This window comes from Littorina saxatilis, linkage group LG8 (assembly GCF_037325665.1).
Source record: "Littorina saxatilis isolate snail1 linkage group LG8, US_GU_Lsax_2.0, whole genome shotgun sequence".
Classification (NCBI taxonomy): domain Eukaryota; kingdom Metazoa; phylum Mollusca; class Gastropoda; order Littorinimorpha; family Littorinidae; genus Littorina; species Littorina saxatilis.
The window spans coordinates 49,901,410-49,916,379 of NC_090252.1; the positions used below are offsets into that span (position 1 = coordinate 49,901,410).

The following is a 14,970-nucleotide window of genomic DNA, read 5'->3' on the forward strand; positions in this document are numbered from 1 at the left end:
CTCGGAAGGACAGGCTGGTTTCTGGTTATTCCTGTCTTCCTGCATCTTTGGCCAGACCATCCGCCTTCTCATTTCCAGCGATGCCGCAGTGCGCTGGAATCCACTGCAGAACTACGGAGGCTTTCTGGGACAAGTCGTTCAGGGACTTCTTCAGCTCTTCCACGAGGTGTTCTGCAGGGGCTGTGAGGACTTGTAGTGCGGACAGGCAGTCAGAGAGGAAGACAACCTTGGGTGGGGTTTCCTCAAGAGAGGTGAGGAAGTCTGCAGCTGTATGGAGGGCAACAACTTCTGCTTTGAAGTTGGAGCAGAGAACACCGCATGGTGTGGTCAGTGTCTCTGGGGGTCTTCCTGGCATTTGAATGAAGACGCCACTTCCTCCGTTCTTGGTTGCGCACTCTGCCGAACCGTCTGTATAAGCGTGGGTCCACTTGCTGGCTGGGTACCTCCTGTGTATTTCTTCCAGGGCAAGGGAGCGGAGGGCTGCATCACTCTGTTGCTGTTTTCCAGAGATGCCAGGAATGGACATCCTTACATGGAATCTCTGACTCTGGGGAGACCACGGCTTTGGATTGAGCCTCTCGCACTGGTCAGGGCTGGGTTGAAGGATGTCAGCATTCTCCCTCTGCTGTGCTTTCAGCTGATGGTTGGGGCTCTGGCGCTTCAAGCGGTTCGTGGTGAGAGCTTGGAACTTGTTGTGGAGCGGATGGCTCTCGAGTCTCTTGTGCTTCTCTCCTTGTATCAGAAGCTTTGCCTGTCGTCTGTCTTCCAACGGTTCGATGTTGGCCACCTTCTGCATCTCAGAGATGGGAGTGGTTTTCATCGCTCCAAGGACAGTCCTCAAGCCGAGGTTTTGGACTCGGTCCAGTCGTGCCTTGTTGGTCCTGGCTGCTGTGTTCCAGGAGCTTGATGCATACTCCAACACAGGCCTCACCGCCCCAGTGTACACTGTCTTCAGGATTTGGGAGTTGGCGCCCCATGTTGTTCCTGAGAGCTTTCTCATGATTGCGAGTCGTCGTATGCCTCTCGCCTCGATCTCCTCAAGGTGTGGTTTCCAGGTGAGGCGGGAGTCCAGCTTGACGCCGAGAAAGGTAGGCGTTTCGACCTGTGGTAGAGCCGACTCTCCCAACTTGAGGTTGACCTTTTCTTTGGATGTGGACAGGGAGAAGACGGTCGCAACGGACTTGACTCTGTTGAGCTGTAGTCCCCAGTCTTCGGTCCACTGGTGGATGCGCTTCACACCGTCCTGGATTCGGTGAGCGGCTGAGGTGGTGTGTTCAGCGCTGCTCCAGATGGCTAGATCGTCTGCGTGAAGCGTGTTGGAGACATGGCGAGGGATGGCGCTGGTGATGTCATTTATGTAGATGAGGAAGAGCGTGGGTGAAATTACTCCGCCTTGAGGCACACCTTCCCTCATCTTGACGCTCACACTGTGGTAGCCATCCAGGACAACTCTTGCTGACCTTTCGTGAAGGAAGGATTTGACCCATGTGTACATCCTCCCTGTGACGCCGCTCTGGCGCACTTTCAGGAGCAGGGCTTCCCTCCACACTCTGTCGAAGGCTTTCGAGAGATCAAAGAAGACGCCGACCACTTTGTGCTTCTGCTGAAACGCATCTTCTATGTCTTGCGCCAGGAGCGTCAGCTGGTCCTCGGTGTTTCTTTGGCCTCTGTAGCCTGTCTGAGTGGCGGCAAGGATGTTGTTGGACTCCAGATGCCATATGAGTCTGCGGTTCAGGATCCTCTCCATCAGCTTTCCTAGGCAGCTAAGTAGGCTGATGGGTCTGTAGCTTGCTGGGCTCTTTCGGTCTTTTCCTTTCTTGGGGATTGGAATGACGTGTGCCCTTTTCCATGAAGAAGGAAATATATCAAAAATCTATTTTTCTAAATCTCTTATCTAAAAAAAAGGGAGAAAGAAGAAAGAATTCAGAAAATAAAAGTTGAAATCTCTGATCTATAAAAAAAAAATAAAAAAACATGGTAAACTATACATATCAGAAATATTTATATTTTTTTTAATTATCTGAACTAAAATAAAAATAAAAATGTCATAAACAAATCAAAAATGTTTAAATCTCTGATCTCAAACAAAAAACTTGTAAAACATATCCGCTCGGAGAATCTGAGTTACTAAGTGTCTGCTGGTTGACAAGCATCTCTGTGCAAGGTTTGTTTGAAACATTATAAGTGTATATTTTAATTGGCACTGAAATGCCAATGTGTTTTATTTGTACATACACACCTAATCATCAAACGCTTCTTGTTTGCTTGTTTAATGGCAGCTTAATGTTGTTAGTCTTCTTCTTCTTCTTTGTTCATGGGCTTAGACTCCCACGTTCACTCATGTTTTTAGCACGCGTGGAATTTTACGTGTATGACCGTTTTTACCCCGCCATTCAGGCAGCATACGCCGATTTCGGGGGAGGCATGCTGGGTATTTTCGTGTTTCTATAACCCACCGAACTCTGACATGGAATACAGGATCTTTTCCGTGCGCACTTGGTCTTGTGCTTGCGTGTACACACGAAGGGGGTTAAGTCACTAGCAGGTCTGCACATAAGTTGACCTGGGAGATCGGAAAAAAATCTCCACTCTTAACCCACCAGGCGGCAGCGACCGGGATTCGAACTCACGACCTCCCGATTAGGGGGCCGATGTCTTACCACCACGCCACTGCGCCCGTCAATGTTGTTAGTCTCTGCATGACTTGGTTCAGGTGTCTGTCACCTCTAAACAGTACATTACTTAAACAATAAAACCTCTTGGTTGAGCAAAGATCAACAGAGGTTTGGTGGCATATGCCAATGGGCGGTTATGGTGAGGTTATGCCCCTTCTTTCTGTCGGCTGGTAACAGGCGGAACCTCGCAGCAAGATCACACGAGAAAGGAAAAAAACGTGCATTGGTCCCAAATAGCATGTCGCTTTGGTAACAGTTCGTGTGTAATATAAGTCGTGCATTTTATACGGTAAACAGACTATGGTAACAGGCGGAACTTCGCAGAAAGATCACAGGAGTTGTCTCGCGTTATCACCCCACCGGACACACATGTTTATAAGTGTACAATAATATTTCCTCTTATACTACAATTTGTGTTTGTGAAACTTTTATTATGAGTCATTCTCCAAAGCTGGTGAATTCTTAGGTCGGTCACTTAAAACGAAATATTTACAGAAGCAAATGTGGTTAGACCTTTCCCCCTGTTTATGTGGATACATATATGTTTGAAGAAGCACCCACAGCAAAATGAATGAACATATTTGTATTTTGATATTAAATATAGTGTAATAATGTCAGTAAATCAACAAAAATGGCGTCAGAAAAATGGGAACAGGGTCGGTACATATATTGGAAGCTACGGTCCATTGCCACGATAAATTTATTATGCATGATTTGTTGAAAAGTCACTTTGTGAAACGATAAAGGTTTCAAACGCTCAGCAAATTAACATGTTGGGCAAATGTGAAGGGAAAAACGATGGGGATATAATATGTGTAGGGTTTGGAGCATTCTTACTGTCCATTATAATTTAGTACCAGACTCCCCGATGAGTGTACATACAACACGAGAAACATACTACATTTATTTTGAAAATGAGCTAGCACTTGCCAAGCCTGGGAGTCAAATCAGGGAGCGCCACTCTGCACAGTCAATCGGTCGAAGCGCGAAGGTTTCGAATCGCAAACAACTAAGCTCACAGTCCTTTCTTCGAGTCAAAATGAGGTCTCTATGAAAGAACTTCACTTTTTAGATTAATGCTATTGGTACACTGGAATTTACCAACATAAATTAAAACAAGAGTTTGTGTGTGACAGAAAGCGCGACAAACTTGAGACAGCACACACAAAAGTAGATCCAACACGACTTGGCCAAACTGTTATGCCTATCCAAATACGCATAGCAAAATGTGCTGTGATCCGTGTTTTTTTTCTCTTGCGGTACTGACAATATCGTTATTGAAACTATCACAGTGCGCTGAGAGATTTATAGTACAATTCTCGAAAATGATTATTGAACGACTGTTTTTCCGTCTAGAATGCATGTGCCTGTAGTTGGTATGAGTGAGTGCGTCGCGTTCTCGCTGTGCGCCTGTCTGCGAGTGTATGAGTCCTTGTCGATTTGTGTTTCGTATAATGTTCACTATGTATTTCTTATTTTGTAAGCGCCTAGGGCTATATTTAGATTAGGCGCACAAATGTTCATAATAATAATAATAGTAATTGAACTCACCGCTACGCGCTTCGTTCAATAATTCAATTTCTCGATTTGCTCTCTAAATCTCTTAGCGCACTGTGATGTCTCAATAACTTAATTAGGTATGATGATCAGTTCCTCCGGTATTAGTATTAATAGAAGTGAATGACTTTAAAAGTGTTACTCAATACAAAAAATGTGTAAAACACTATCAGGATATCTCAAAGAAAACCGTGTCTCAAGTTCTATTATTGTTTGTCGGGTTCTTCTCTGTGCTCTATGTATACGTAGGCATACATGTATACATACATACAACTTGACCTTGTCTACATAACTCATAAGTACATTGTATGTCTATCTGAAAACATGTAGTCAACATTTCGTCTGGTTTCACTTGATAATCAAGAAGTTGTTGGCTTCATTTTGACAAAGGAAAGGGCTGTACACTTCAAAAGTTTCTCCTTGGTGTTCTTTTTGACAATGTAAGTATGCATTAATGATGCTGTCATCTCGTTTCGTGCTGTTTCCACATATCACATATTCCATTACTTGCATTTAGCTAAAAACAGAACAGAAAAAAAGAAACCATATCACTTTAACTTCATATAGATGAGACAACATACAATCAAAAAGGTAATGGGGAAACAAAATAAAAAAAATGGACCCAAAATGTAAACTGACCTATCGGCAACTTTTTTGAACTCAATATTTCTTTATCACTTTCTTTATTCGTTTTTTGGTTTTTAAACATTTGCTTTAAATGCAGAATGAGATACACCCGATCACATTTGCTCAGAGACGGAACATTTTCAACATTTGCTCAGAGCTAGAACATTTTGCCGATCAAACACCTCAGAGCTGGAACATTTCGTTTTTGCCGCATAACATGCAGATTTCACCACTTTGATGCCATCCACTGATAGGAAGTGTTAAATATATGCTATTCTATCATCAGGAGTACATATTTCATCTATAAGGGCCTTATATTGTCCGTTTTGCGAATTGCGTCAGAGCTGGAACAAATTAAGCTCTGCCCATTTTGCTATTGCTCAGAGCTGGCACATCGATTAAACGAGTAGATTAATTTTGAGAGAAATCTAGAAGCAATCTGAAACATGTTTTGACGCCAAAACATTGCTTTTGCATTGGCCCAGCTCCCCATTAGGGTTTGGGTGTTCTGTGTTAGTCTGTATCGAGCATAACTCCGAACATGCGCACAAATCTCCACTTTTTGATATAAATGATCAATTATTACGATATATATTCATTGTAACATCTAGTTGCCTACATTTGGTAATACCCAAAGCATTTGTAAACATTTCAAACCAAAAAGTATAGTGGAACTCTGCTTTAGACACCAACAGTCTTTTCATGCTCAAAACAAAAATCTGGCCTGAAGTCTTTTCATGCGCAAAAAAAAATAAAAATAATAATAATAATAATTCTAAGCTTTCTGTCTGTGGCGGTTTGAATTTGAATAACGACATCCAATAAAGTCTACCAATTACGTAATTCCTTTCTAAGCTCTCTGTCTCTGACGGATTGCATTTGAATAACGACATCCAATAAAGTCTACCAACAGCTGCAAAAACTTTTAAGAAACTTGAAACTCATCAAAAGGAATGAGTTGCACCTTGGGTCATTTCGGTCCTGAATTTTCCGACCTGAGCCAGGCAAACCAGAAAAACAATACAACGTAATTCCTTTCTAAGCTTTCTGTCTCTGACGGATTGCATTTGAATAACGACATCCAATAAAGTCTACCAACAGCTGCGAAAACTTTTAAGAAACTTGAAACTCATCAAAAGGAATGAGTTGCACCTTGGGTCATTTCGGTCCTGAATTTCCCGACCTGAGCCAGGCAAAGCAGGAAAACAATACAACGTAATTCCTTTCTAAGCTCTCTGTCTCTGACGGTTTGCATTTGAATAACGACATCCATGCCGGGAATCGAACCCGGATCACTTGGATTTAAAAAAATATATATATTTATTTATTTTACACAATTAAAAAAATTATTAGAGTAAAATAAAACATTAAAACGTTCATAATAAACACTAGTAAACAAGAATTTAACAAATTAAAAAAACAAAAAAACATAGACCGCCCATGCCGGGAATCGAACCCAGATCACTTTGGCCATAGGCGGACGTGCTACGACACCTTTACTAGAGTTGTGCGCCTTGAATCACTGTGTCCCTGTTATTTTTCTTCAAATTGTTGGTTGGATGTAAAAATGGATGTAAAAGTGTGTGCAAAAAACCGGGTCATCTGCAAACCAAGCGTTCACCAGCAGCTCGGTAATCTAGCCCCCCGCCTTCCCCTCCCCCCCCCCCCCCCCCCCCGCCCCCCTCCCCACCACACACCCTACGAGCCTGTGACATGCTGCTATATGCACTACATATAACCTGCAGATTTCCGTTTACTTAGTTTGTGTAGTTGGGGTGCATGTAGGTAATTCTCTTTGGGGGAAAGAAGATTCAGCAAGACTAAAAGGAAAATGTTTGAGGTAAGTTCTGTTGTTTATGTTATGTTGTGTAATGGAAGACGATAGCGAGAAAAGAAAGAACAACAAGAGGCGAAGCCTTCAAGGCTCACGTAAGAAATCGACAAACAGTAACACAAACTCAATCACTCCGTCACACACACACACACACACACACACACACACACACACACACACACACACACACACACACACACACACACACACACACACACACACACACACACACACACACACACACACACACACACAGTAAGCGCCATAGGTGAAACTGTGCAAGAAAGCGAGACCCTGGATCTGCCAAGTAGTCTCGGCCCGCTCACAATAACAATGACCGAGACTTTCAGTAATTCCTTTGCGTGACGTCTAACCCTCTTACGTCATAATGTGACGTCTTCAAATAGTTTCTATCACACACGTCAAACACTTTTGACCGAGACTGACGTAATCCATAGACTCGGAAATGTTAAAGTTTCTATCACACACACACACACACACACACACACACGCACGCACAGACAGACAAAGTTTATCATCGCATAGGCTACACTTACGTGAGCCAAACAAGTGGCGTAAGGCGAAAATACAACATTTAGTCAAGCTGTCGAACTCACAGAATGAAACTGAACGCAATTCAATTTTTAGCAAGACCGTATACTCGTAGCATCGTCAGTCCACCGCTCGTGGCAAAGGCAGTGAAATTGACAAAAAGAGCGGGGTAGTAGTTGCGCTGAGAAGAATAGCACGCTTTTTACATTTAGTCAAGTTTTGACTAAATGTTTCAACATAGAGGGGGAATCGAGACGAGGGTCGTGGTGTATGTGTGTCTGTGTGTGCGTGTAGAGCGATTCAGAGTAAATTACGCGACTTGTCTGTACCGCTCTTCGTTTTAACTTTCTAAGCGTGTTTTTAATTCAAACATATCATATCTATATGTTTTTGGAATCAGGAACCGACAAGGAATAAAATGAAAGTGTTTTTAAATTGATTTCAAAAATTTAATTTTGATCATAATTTTTATTATTTTAATTTTCAGAGCTTGTTTTTAATCCAAATATAACATATTTATATGGGTTTTTTTTAATCAGAGAATGATGAAGAATAAGATGAATGTAAATTTGTATCGTTTTAAAAAAACCAATTAATTACAATTTTCAGATTTTTATTGACCAAAGTCATTAATTAATTTTTAAGCCACCAAGCTAAAATGCAATACCGAAGTCCGGCCTTTGTCGAAGATTGCTTGGCCAAAATTTCAATAAATTTGATTGAAAAATGAGGGTGTGTCAGTGCCGCCTCAACTTTTACAAAAAGCCGGATATGACGTCATCAAAGATATTTATCGAAAAAAATATAAAACAATATCCGGGGATATCATTCCCAGAAACTCTCATGTAAATATTGGTCCAGTAGTATGGTCTGAATCGCTCAACACACACACACACACGCACAGACACACACACACAAACACCACGACCCTCGTCTCGATTCCCCCTCTATGTAAAACATTTAGTCAAAACTTGACTAAATGTAATAATAAAGAGAGTAAGAGAGAGAGTAAAAAGAGAATAAAAAAGAGAGTGAGAAAGAGAGTAAAAAAGAGAATAACAAGTCGCGTAAGGCGAAAATACAATATTTAGTCAAGTAGCTGTCGAACTCACAGAATGAAACTGAACGCAATGCCATTTTTCAGCAAGACCGTATACTCGTAGCATCGTCAGTCCACCGCTCATGGCAAAGGCAGTGAAATTGACAAGAAGAGCGGGGTAGTAGTTGCGCTAAGAAGGATAGCACGCTTTTCTGTACCTCTCTTTGTTTTAACTTTCTGAGCGTGTTTTTAATCCAAACATATCATATCTATATGTTTTTGGAATCAAGAACCGACAAGGAATAAGATGAACGTGTTTTTAAATTGATTTGGACAATTTAATTTTGATAATAATTTTTATATATTTAATTTTCAAAGCTTGTTTTTAATCCGAATATAACATATTTATATGTTTTTGGAATCAAAAAATGATGGATAATAAGATAAACGTAAATTTGTATCGTTTTATAAATTTTTATTTTTTTTTTACAATTTTCAGATTTGTAATGACCAAAGTCATTAATTGATTTTTAAGCCACCAAGCTGAAATGCAATACCAAAGTCCGGGCTTTGTCGAAGATTACTTGACCAAAATTTCAACCAATTTGGTTGAAAAATAAGGGCGTGACAGTGCCGCCTCAACTTTCACGAAAAGCCGGATATGACGTCATCAAAGACATTTATCAAAAAAAGGAAAAACACTTTCGGGGATTTTATACCCAGGAACTCTCATGTCAAATTTCATAAAGATCAGTCCAGTGGTTTAGTCTGAATCGCTCTACACACACACACACAGACACACACACACACACACGCACGCACATACACCACGACCCTCGTTTCGATTCCCCCTCGATGTTAAAATATTTAGTCAAAACTTGACTAAATATAACAAGTCGCGTAAGGCGAAAATACAACATTTAGTCAAGTAGCTGTCGAACTCACAGAATGAAACTGAACGCAATGCCATTTTTCAGCAAGACCGTATACTCGTAGCATCGTCAGTCCACCGCTCATGGCAAAGGCAGTGAAATTGACAAGAAGAGCGGGGTAGTAGTTGCGCTAAGAAGGATAGCACGCTTTTCTGTACCTTTCTTTGTTTTAACTTTCTGAGCGTGTTTTTAATCCAAACATATCATATCAATATGTTTTTGGAATCAGGAACCGACAAGGAATAAGATGAAAGTGTTTTTAAATTGATTTCGACAATTTAATTTTGATAATAATGTTTATATATTTAATTTTCAGAGCTTGTTTTTAATCCAAATATAACATATTTATATGTTTTTGGAATCAGAAAATGATGGAGAATAAGATAAACGTAAATTTGGATCGTTTTATAAATTTTTTTTTTTTTTACAAATTTCAGATTTTTAATGACCAAAGTCATCAATTAATTTTTAAGCCACCAAGCTGAAATGCAATACCGAAGTCCAGGCTTCGTCGAAGATTACTTGACCAAAATTTCAACCAATTTGGTTAAAAAATGAGAGCGTGACAGTGCCGCCTCAACTTTCACGAAAAGCCGGATATGACGTCATAAAAGACATTTATCAAAAAATGAAAAAAAAGTCTGGGGATTTCATACCCAGGAACTCTCACGTCAAATTTTATAAAGATCGGTCCAGTAGTTTAGTCTGAATCGCTCTACACACACACACACACACACACACACACACACATACACACACACACACACACACACACACACACACACACACACACACACACACACACACGCACAGACACACACACATACACCACGACCCTCGTCTCGATTCCCCCCTCGATGTTAAAACATTTAGTCATAACTTGACTAAATGTAAAAACGACCAAATCGTCACAGCAGGATTGCAAAGGAAAGAGAGAATACTGTATGTCCTACAGACTAAATACTTAGCCTCTTAAGGACAAGATATGTGTTATATGATTCGAGTTTTACGCCCTCATGGCCACAAATGTACATGCGTGTTTATGTGGTATCGGCCATCTGCACTTTTGGCAGAATGGCCGACGTCTTTTACGTGCCATTGTGGTGACACGGGGGTCTGCACATAAAGTTGAGCCGTGACCCGTGTCCGTCCCGGTCCGAATTCGAACCTGCGACCTTCCGATCACAAGTCCAGTGCTCTACCAACTGAGCTACCGGGCCCCCCAAAAGGATTGCATAAGTGATGCGTTAGGCCATGGCAGAAGGGGGTGCTCATTCTCACAACCGTAAAGACCAACAAGTCGCGTAAGGCGAAAATACAATATTTAGTCAAGTAGCTGTCGAACTCACAGAATGAAACTGAACGCAATGCCATTTTTCAGCATGACCGTATACTCGTAGCATCGTCAGTCCACCGCTCATGGCAAAGGCAGTGAAATTGACAAGAAGAGCGGGGTAGTAGTTGCGCTAAGAAGGATAGCACGCTTTTCTGTACCTCTCTTTGTTTTAACTTTCTGAGCGTGTTTTTAATCCAAACATATCATATCTATATGTTTTTGGAATCAGGAACCGACAAGGAATAAGATGAAACTGTTTTTAAATTGATTTGGACAATTAATTTTAAGTTTGATAATAATTTTTATATATTTAATTTTCAGAGCTTGTTTTTAATCCGAATATAACATATTTATATGTTTTTGGAATCAGCAAATGATGGAGAATAAGATACACGTAAATTTGGATCGTTTTATAAATTTTTATTTTTTTTACAATTTTCAGATTTTTAATGACCAAAGTCACTAATTAATTTTTAAGCCACCAAGCTGAAATGCAATACCAAAGTCCGGGCTTTGTCGAAGATTACTTGACCAAAATTTCAACCAATATAGTTGAAAAATGAGGGCGTGACAATGCCGCCTCAACTTTCACGAAAAGCCGGATATGACGTCATCAAAGACATTTATCAAAAAAATGAAAAAAACGTTCGGGGATTTTATACCCAGGAACTCTCATGTCAAATTTCATAAAGATCGGTCCAGTAGTTTAGTCTGAATCGCTCTACACACACACACAGACAGACAGACAGACAGACAGACACACGCACATACACCACGACCCTCGTTTCGATTCCCCCTCGATGTTAAAATATTTAGTCAAAACTTGACTAAATATAAAAAGTGAAAGTGAACAGCTTGAAAACACATAAACCCACGCTAAACCCACTCGTTTCTATATATATATACGACTAGTGTCTGTGTGTCTGTGTGTCTGTGTGTCTGTGTATCTGCCTGTGTATCTGTCTGTGCGCGATGCACGGCCAAAGTTCTCGATGGATCTGCTTCAAATTTGGTGGGCATATTCAGGTTGACCCGGTACAGGACACAACCTGGTCGATATTTCAACACGTGCTCTCAGCGCGCAGCGCTGAACCGATTTTGGTTCGACCTCAGCTATTTTGGTTCCATCTCAGCTACCCGGGCCCCCATACCGACACACCATAGCCGCTACACCACATCACAACGCCAAAGTTCTCGGTGGATCTTTTTCAAATTTGGACACCGTATTCAGCTACACCCCGGACACAATATCATCGATGAGATATTTCAACACGTGCTCTCAGCGCGCAGCGCTGAACTGATTTTGGGTTTTGTGTTCATTTCACCATTATAAGTAACTCTTCCTTATCTTCTCCAGTGTTTGGCGTTTATCTCCCTTCCTTCGTGTGGCTTTCCCGTTCAGTTGTAAGTTACTACTATTTTTAGAATGTCACTGCGCTGTCCACTGCGCTGAGCGTCTTCGGATATTCCCGGCGTTCTGTTACTGTTACTATTTTTAGAAGGTCAACGCAGTGTACAGAACGTAAATTGGACCCGTAAATTATCCTCACTGTAAAAGTGCAAAGGTCGAATCAATTTATAGCCACGCGAAAAATACACTGTCATCTATCTCTCTATAGATACGGCTTCTCTGTGTTTTTGTGTGTGTGTGTGTGAGTGTGTGTGTCTCTATGTAAGCAACACCTGTGCATTGTTCAGTTCTGTTTGTGATGTGGTCTGGCGGCTTTTGTGTAATTTTATGTTATCCACAGAGCATTATCAACTCAACCCCACCCCCTGCCCTCCTCTCCTTATTTTTTGTTTCTTTCTTTCCTCTTTTTGAAAGCGGACAAACACTCAAGTCCTTAATGGCTCAAAACCGTAGGACTTTTAATATTAATTTTAACTGTAATTTTATGTACTGGCCTTCCTTTGAGAAGCCATAACTTGCTCAGTCCTGTTTGAGTGGAGTTCGCCTCCAAAGGTGATTAACACGGTTACATTCGTCGACAAGGATGGGACTCGATATGGTCAGGAATGGCATTATGGCCACTGAATCATTTTCGTGCTGTTCCCATTCCACGAATCTGGGAGGGACCTAAGCTTGGCGGGTCCATTGTTCGGACCCGGCGAAGCCGGCGTACGGCTCTAAGTACTTCTTCCCGGCGAAGCCGGCTACCCGGCGAAGCGGGTATTCATTCTAGTGTTAGATATACAACAAGCAAGGTTCGAAATGTGTTTGATTTAAACACTTTAAACTTCGTGCCTGCTTGTTGACCATTCAGTGCCTTTTGATGCACTCGTTGACAATTGCAATATTTAGAAATATGATTGTGTTCGTATTTTGTACTTTGTATTTTTCCTGCTTTGTCAGGGTTCATTGTTGGATCACGCTTTTTCTGGGTTTAAAAACAGTTCAGGCCGCATTGTTGCAGCCGCCGTTTCCAATCAAATTCGTTGAAATTGTAGTCAGTCAGTCTTTGATCCGGTACGGTCTATATGGTATTTGGTTTTATGTTGAAACCTTTCACATTGAACTAGGCTTTTTTCATTTCGGATCAAAGTTATGTTTCTCGTTGTCATCACATAAAAAAGCAAAGCAAATTTTCTTTGCAATTCAAACATTTTTTTCAATTCGCCAGAAAGTAACGTCACAGGCAGAGAACAAATCAGCTCGTACAATGGCCCGACTGGGCATTCTTTGGGTCCATCTTCTGTTATGTGTCGGGTTTCCTGAGAGTGCGAGTATCAAGTACTGGCCAAAGAGTACCCCCATGGGTAAGTCAACGCAGGGCTGCGAAGATTGTTGTTGTTGTTGTTGTTGGTGGTGTTGGTGTTGTTGTTGTTGTTGGTGTTGGTGTTGTTGTTGGTGTTAGTGTTGTTGTTGTTGGTGGTGGTGGTGTTGTTGTTGTTGGTGGTGGTGGTGTTGTTGTTGTTGTTGGTGTTGTTGTTGTTGTTGCTGTTGTTGGTGTTCGCAAGTGGAATGTTGTTTGCAGTTATGTCATTAAGTGGAGATAGATATGTGTGTGTGTGTGTGTGTGTGTGTGTGTGTGTGTGTGTGTGTGTGTGTGTGTGTGTGTGTATGTATGTGTGTGTGTGTGTGTATGTATGTATGTGTGTGTATGTATGTATGTGTGTGTGCGTGTGTGGCTGTGTGTGTGTGTGTGTGTGTATGTGTGTATGTGTGTTTGGCTGTGTGTGCGTGCATGCTTGTGTGTATGTATGTGTTTATGTGTGTATGTGTGTGTGTGGCTGTGGCTGTGTGTGCGTGCGTGCGTGCGTGCGAGCGTGTGTGTATGTGTGTGTGTGTGTGTGTGTGTGTGGCTGTGTGTGCGTGCGTGCGTGCGTGCGTGTATGTGTGTGTGTGTATGTGTGTGTGTGTGTGTGTGTGTGTGTGTGTGTGTGTGTGTGTGTGTGATGGAGATAGCCGATTTGTCCTTCGCTGGGGGTATGCAGTGCTTTTGCTGGTAGGCGGCCATGCCACAGGCATTGCACTTCTACTTAACTGTTCTTAACCACGAGATAGCTCATTGCAGTTAATTGTTAAGATGAACCTTTTTAGGCAATTCTTGCAAATGGTTAAGTTACTTTTCTTTGTTGATAGCTCATTGCACTTATAATTGTAAAGTCTAATGTGTTTACTTTTTCTCCATACAGAGTTCCACATTCCGGCTCCCCCGCATGTGATCGATCCTTTCATGCAGACCACAGAATACCATTCAGCGGGCACACGTTTTGATCTTAACTGTGAAGCTTGGGGTCTCAATGTCACGTGAGTACAGTGGACACCGCTGTTACGTAAGTTAGCGTACATAGAAACCCCCCTTTTAAGGCCCCCTTTACCATATGTCGAAGATCGTTAGCGGCAGATATAAGGCCCCAAGAAAAAGTTGTATGTTTCTGGTAACATGGCTACAAAAAATAGGGTAGGTAGGTAGGGATTTGTTTTGTCTTTTTTTTTGTTTTTTTTGTCAGGGTAGAAAATAATTATACAGTGACGCAAAGAGACTGGACTTACTATACAAAGAGCAAGACAACACATTACAAAACAAATGAGACAAAAGGGATGCGGGGTTATCCCCCTTGTGTCGTCTGTCGTCTGTTACTTTCGTTTTGACGCTTTTTTTCTTATTTTTTTTTTACAAATGCAATAAAAAAAAAGTCTAGGGTCGGGTGGCCAGAAACATACAACTTTTTTTTGTGGCCTAAGGATCGGGATAAGGATACTATTTCATATAGTCCTGTGATGTTACACTCATAGAAATTCGGGCTGCTTTCTCACTGGCGAAAGCGAGCTGCCATACAGCAAGGCGCTACCCACAAAATATGATAACAAATTAAAGCTTCGTGGACAATTCAACCAATCAATATGAGGCTTATATCGCGCGTATTCCGTGGGTACAGTTCTAAGCGCAGGAATTTTTTTTTCATTTTTTATT

The 14,970-nt window shown here is 41.4% G+C and overlaps 1 protein-coding gene across 2 annotated transcripts in view; it reads left to right on the forward strand.

Moving 5' to 3' along the window:
* Window positions 1–6,562: 6,562 nt before the first annotated feature.
* The window catches only part of LOC138973767 (neural cell adhesion molecule L1-like), a 22,117-nt gene continuing 13,709 nt past the window's right edge, over window positions 6,563–14,970 (forward strand). For both annotated transcript variants that reach the window (XM_070346479.1, XM_070346480.1), the window contains exons 1-3: window positions 6,563–6,699; window positions 13,174–13,309; window positions 14,189–14,303. In XM_070346479.1, coding sequence (XP_070202580.1) covers window positions 6,691–6,699; window positions 13,174–13,309; window positions 14,189–14,303 — 260 coding nt within the window. In that variant the 5' untranslated portion in view covers window positions 6,563–6,690. The remainder of the gene's footprint in view (window positions 6,700–13,173; window positions 13,310–14,188; window positions 14,304–14,970) is intronic.